The sequence below is a fragment of the Quercus lobata genome, chromosome 5, assembly GCF_001633185.2.
Source record: "Quercus lobata isolate SW786 chromosome 5, ValleyOak3.0 Primary Assembly, whole genome shotgun sequence".
NCBI lineage: Eukaryota > Viridiplantae > Streptophyta > Magnoliopsida > Fagales > Fagaceae > Quercus > Quercus lobata.
In genome coordinates this window covers 42,207,392-42,212,826 of record NC_044908.1, presented here as the reverse complement: position 1 = coordinate 42,212,826, position 5,435 = coordinate 42,207,392, and the positions used below count along the sequence as shown (strand labels likewise).

The 5,435-nt window shown below is 38.4% G+C and overlaps 1 protein-coding gene across 1 annotated transcript; it reads right to left on the bottom strand.

Annotated features, from left to right (window-relative positions):
* Positions 1 to 551: 551 nt before the first annotated feature.
* On the bottom strand, positions 552 to 4,347 carry LOC115990493 (zinc finger MYM-type protein 1-like). Its single transcript, XM_031114321.1, has 2 exons — positions 4,284 to 4,347; positions 552 to 1,972 (listed from the first exon to the last, which is right to left on the bottom strand). Exons 1-2 carry the CDS (start codon positions 4,345 to 4,347, stop codon positions 552 to 554), a joined length of 1,485 nt encoding a protein of 494 aa, XP_030970181.1.
* Positions 4,348 to 5,435: the final 1,088 nt, after the last annotated feature.

The window sequence follows — 5,435 nt, the reverse complement described above, 5'->3', positions numbered from 1 at the left end:
AATGCCTCTCGAGGTTCTAAAGCTGAGCTAAGCCTAAGCAACTCCATTGCATCTTCATTAAACCGATAGTTTAGTTCCTGTAGTTGAGAATCTATTGTAGCATAAAAAATATTTACTCGATAATGATGCTCATTTGTAACGTTATCTGGTTGATTACGAGCTCGACCTCGCCTCGCAACATAACGAGCATTCATATCCAGGACATCAATGCGATGCTTCTCACAAAATGATATCACAGTGGTGAGTAAGCCATCCCATCCATCATCTCTAAATTTTTGGATAAGTGCTTTAGTAGATGAAACTAAATGCATAGCATTTAAAATGTCTTGAGATTGGCTTTGCAAAGCTTGACAAAGTTTATCAGTGATCTCCATAGTTTCCTTCTCAAGATGCAAGATGAAAACAAATTCAAAGGAAGTTAAACCTTCATAAGCTGACTCTCCTTCTGCCCGATTTTCTCCATCAATTGCACCATCGATTATATTTTGTAAAACTTCAACAGTTGAACTAAACATCCTTAATAAGCTAGAAACTGATCTAAAATGTGAACTCTAACGTGTTTCTCCAGGTCGTTGTAAAGTGCCAATTTGATTAAGTCCACTTCCAGTCTCAAGCTCTTCAAGATCAATCAAATGTGCTATTTCATTAGCATTGGCAACTTTCAATTGCTCATTGCGCTTGCATGAAGCACTAACAATTTTGATCAGAAAAAGCAAGGTAAGAAAAAAATGACTAGTGGGAACAACTTGTTTTGATGCTTTTACTAATGCCAATTGTAAGCGATGTGCAAAACAATGGATATAGTAAGCATATGGGCAATCATTCAAAATCAAAGCTTGTAATCCATTCCACATACCTCGCATGTTGCTTGCTCCATCATATCCTTGCCCTCGAATATTTTGTATATCTAAGCAATATTGAGATAACAAAGAATATATCCCCTTCTTTAGAGTCAAAGCTGCAGTGTCAACAACATGAATAAGCCCAAAAAAGCGTTCTTTCACAAAGCCTTCTGCATCAACATATCTAAACACCACAGCCATTTGCTCTTTCATGGACTCATCACGAGCTTCATCAACCATTATGCAAAACTTTGCATCACCAATTTCTTCCCGAATGGCCTTCTTCACTTTAGCTGAGAAAACATGTAGAATTTCCTTTTGAATCCTAGGTGATGTGTAGGTTGCATTTTTTGGAGCTTTTTCTATTATTTCAGCAACCTTCTCATTCCAAAAAGTCACAATACCCAATGATTCATGAAAGTTCCCACGATTTAATGAACTAAAACTTTCATCTCGACCTCTAAAAGCTATAGCTTGAAAGGCAAGATATCGCACAATAAAAATTGTGGCCTTCAATTGCAACCGATTATTTGCAATTTGTTCAGTAGTGAAATGATCAACTACTCTTTGCAAATGTTGCGATTGGTTCATCAAATCCTTACACATTTGCTCAGCAACTCTATGAGCTGAGTTAGGATCTTTTCCTATATGAACTTGAAAAGAACAATCTCTGCCCCCAACCTTTTTCCAATTTCTAAATCCACCAACAATAAATGCATTTTGTCCCACAACCACATTTGGATTATGAAAGACAAAGCAGGGTAGACAATAAGCTGCATCTGTTGTAGGAGAATATTCAAGCCATTTTGAATTATTTCTATACCAAGAAGCTTGAAAACTACGATTCTGCTTTCCACTTTTTTTGAATGTCTCTAGAGGAGGTTGGTGCGGACCTTTTTTAATGTAAGCCCGTCGAATTTCATCACGTTGATTTACATGATATTCCCATATTTGTTTGCGTGTTCCGGGATCATAATCCAAAGAATCAAGGTCAATTCTTTGAAATTGTGATTGAGAGATTGGAACATCCGCATTTTCCGGAATTGGAACATCCGCATTTTCCGGAATTGGAATAGCAACATTAGTTGTTGGCAATTCCACGTTGACTTCAGAAGAATTTGAAGTTGAACCTTTTCTTTTGAAAAAATCAAGCATTGTAGTTGATTTTTTCATGATCTACAAATAAAATAAAAATTATATAAGAATTACCGTTATTTTTTTTAAATTTGTGTGATAATTTCTTATATTATATGATTTATTTTTTTCTTTTTGTCTTTTGTCTGCCTTTAATATCTTTGTGTTTAAACTGCCTTTATTTATGTCTCTGTGTTGTCTCTTCCTTTATTTATATCTTTTATGTTTTTTGTATCTTTGTATTGTTTCTTGTCTTCATCTTCCTAATTTTGACCCACTAATCCAAATATCTAATGAATCCCACTACAGATAGTCAAGCACTATTAACAAAAACTTTTCTTAACTTTACCCTTTTTTTTTTGTTTTTTTGTTTTCTCCCCTGTCGCTTGTCTTTGCCCAAACAGCAACTCCACACCACTTTTCCCTATTCCCTATTATTATGTCCAACTAATGTCCAACACTCCAACTACCAGTCAACAAAGCATCTGACTCTATCTATCATTCTATTTCTTTTATCTATATAATGCAAGGCATAATGCAAGGCAGCAAGAGCCACAAACACAGTCACAAAGCCAAAAACCCAAAAAAAAAAAAAACACACACACAGTTCAGTTCAGCCGCAGCACAACACAAGCACCAAATCACCAAATCAGTTATCAGTAAAAACTAAAAACACAAACAAGAAACACTCAAACACCACAAGCACAGCTGCACAGTTTCTTTGATTCTCAGAATCTCAGATCACAGATTCACAAGGTTTTGAAATTTGAAGGAAAAGATAAGAGTTAAAGAGTAAATACCTGATTCTGTGAACTGTGATTCTGTGAAGGCTCGAAGCTGGGCTGGGCAGATCGGGAAACGGCAACCAGCGGTGGCAGCAGCAAGTGGATCTCGTCTCACGTGGCGGCGTGGGTCTGGCTTTCGCCGGCGGCGGCCGACGTGGGTCTCGCTCGAAGCAGCTGGGTTCGCACTCAGGGACTCTCTCGCTCTCGTCTCGCTCTCTGTCTCTCTCCGTCACGGCGGTCACGGCGACTGGGCGACACCGCTGCCTCTCTGTCTCTCTCCGTCTCGCACTCTCGCTCGTGGCTCTCGCCTCTGGGTCTCCAAACTTTCCTTTCTTTTTTTTTTTTTCTTTTTTTTCCTTTGGTTTTTGCTTTGGTTTTTGCTTTCTCCGTTGGTTTTGGACTGCTGAGGCTGAGATTTTTTTTTTTTTTTTTTTTTTTTGGTTGTGGATTGACATGGGTTATGGCCTTAAGGCTTATGGGCTCTGCTCTGCTCTGAGCTGGCCGGATAATGGGCTAGGGGAAGGGGGGGTTCATGCCGGATGATGGGCTAGGGGAAGGGGGGCCGGAGCAAAAATGTCAGGGGGGCCCAAGCCCCTATTTTTTTATTTTGGAAAAATTTTACTTACTAAAAATTTTTTTTTTTTGGGCCCAGGGGGGGCTCGGGCCCCCTTTGCCTTGTACCTGGGTCCGTCCCTGATGACAGGGACCCTAACTGGCTTTTCCAAATATTTGAATATGGCTTTATTAGATCCATAAAATTAACAAGCCAGCCAACTCCCACATATTATTCAGGATGCTATTAAAGGATTTAACAGTCCTATTGTTTCCATCAGATGTTGGAGTACGTTGCCAAAATGGAAAAGAGATAACTGGATGAACGTCTAGCCTTCAAAGCATCTCATTTTGATTAATGGTCACACTCACTAAGGGCCATGGCTTGAAGGAAATTCTCATTTGTCCTTTGATGATCCTTTTGCTCTTGCAGAATGTTGGAGAAATTGTTTTAATAACCAAATTATTAATGTTGCTTAGAATTTATGGAAAAATTATCATTTCATGGGAAGCACAGATAGGATTTCTATCTTTGGTCCTAGACCATATTCTGATGCCATTGCTCATTTGCGGATTGTTGATCATTGTAATCCAAGAAGTCTTATCATCCCAGGGAAAACTCCAACGTTTGAGCCAATTTTATATTGTGGATTTTATAATCAGTATGCTATTTACCATGAGCATGAATATCATTCTCCACAAGGTCCTTTTGATCCCTTTGATGGTTATCTATTCGATGCTCCTTCCACTGATTGATGAATTTATTCCTGAGGTTACTACTGTTTGAGACTGCTATTACTTTCCCTTATTTGTTTGGCCTGCACAAAAGCCAAAATATTTCAATGTCCTTGAAGAATATGTTGCTAAAAATCTGGAACTATTTCAAGATACCCCGGATCTGGCGGAAGATTTTGATTAAATTCTCCTATTTGTCTGGCCTACACAATGACCAAAACATTTCAATATTTACCACTGCTAAAAGCCTGTTTCCCACCAATATGATGCTTCTGAAGATTCCCAAGACTAGTGATCATTTGAAGACAATTGAAGAATATGCTTATTGGTTTCTTTTGTCACCAAAGGACACCAATAATGTGGCCTTGTCCCTAAATTTGTAGGCCTCTTGCTGATCTCTACGGAAAATTCCCCACAATCTTGAGGATTTCCCACAATCTTGAGTAAAAAAGAAGAGAAATTCTCTTTTACTATTCATCTGTCACTATTCACCTGTCACTGTTCATTCGTCACTGTTCATTCGACACTGTTCACTCTGATTTTGCCTATTTAAGGGGGGTTGTCCCTTAAGTTTAGAACAAGTTTTTTACTACATAATTTTCTTCCCTTAGAACTCCTTCCCTTAGGAAGCCTTCTTAGAGAGAGAATTCACCATACTTTTACTACTACTACCACCTTATTCACTACAAACCTTGTAACTCTACAAACCTTGTAACTAGGACTAATTCAAGCTTTGTAATTGTTAACTTGTACTGTTGAGATCTTGTATTCACTACTACTGTAAGTGTTTATTCTACTTTCAATAATAAGTATTTTCAGTTTTATATTCATTATTCTACTTGTTGCTACCGCCACCTTGGACGGATTACCGCCATAACGGACGGTTCTAAATTGCTTTCATTTACTTTGAACTATTTTCATACATATTGCTTGGCTGGTTCTACCTCCTTACTATTATTCTTACTTTCAAGTTATTTATTTTCAAGTTATTTACTTTCACTATATTATACATTGTGCTTCCGTCTCTTCTCTTCAGCTGTGCGTCCCCTTCCCCCTTTATGGTATCAGAGCCACTGTGCTTCCGTCTCTTCCCTTTGTTCTTACTTTCCAGTTATTTATTTTCAAGTTATTTACTTTCACTATATTATACACTGTGCTTCCGTCTCTTCCCTTCAGCTGTGCGTCCCCCTCCCCCTTTATCTATATATATATAAAAGGGTATTTAAGTAATTTCATATGTAACCAAGTTGGGTCCGGGTCCGAGTTCGGGCCGGGTTTTGATAAAACCTGGACCCGCCTTGGACCCGTTTCGGGTTTTTTTTTAAACCCATATCAGACCCTATTCTTTATCGAGCCGGGTAAAATCCAACCCATAGGGTTAGGCCGG

Bases quoted from the DNA above. Each gene is read 5' to 3' on its own strand.
- LOC115990493 (XM_031114321.1), bottom strand. From the start codon at position 4,347: ATGATCACTAGTCTTGGGAATCTTCAGAAGCATCATATTGGTGGGAAA. The intron at 1,973-4,283 runs GTAAATATTGAA...TCAAAAGAAAAG, and splicing joins GAAACAGGCTTTTAGCAGTG to GTTCAACTTCAAATTCTTCT.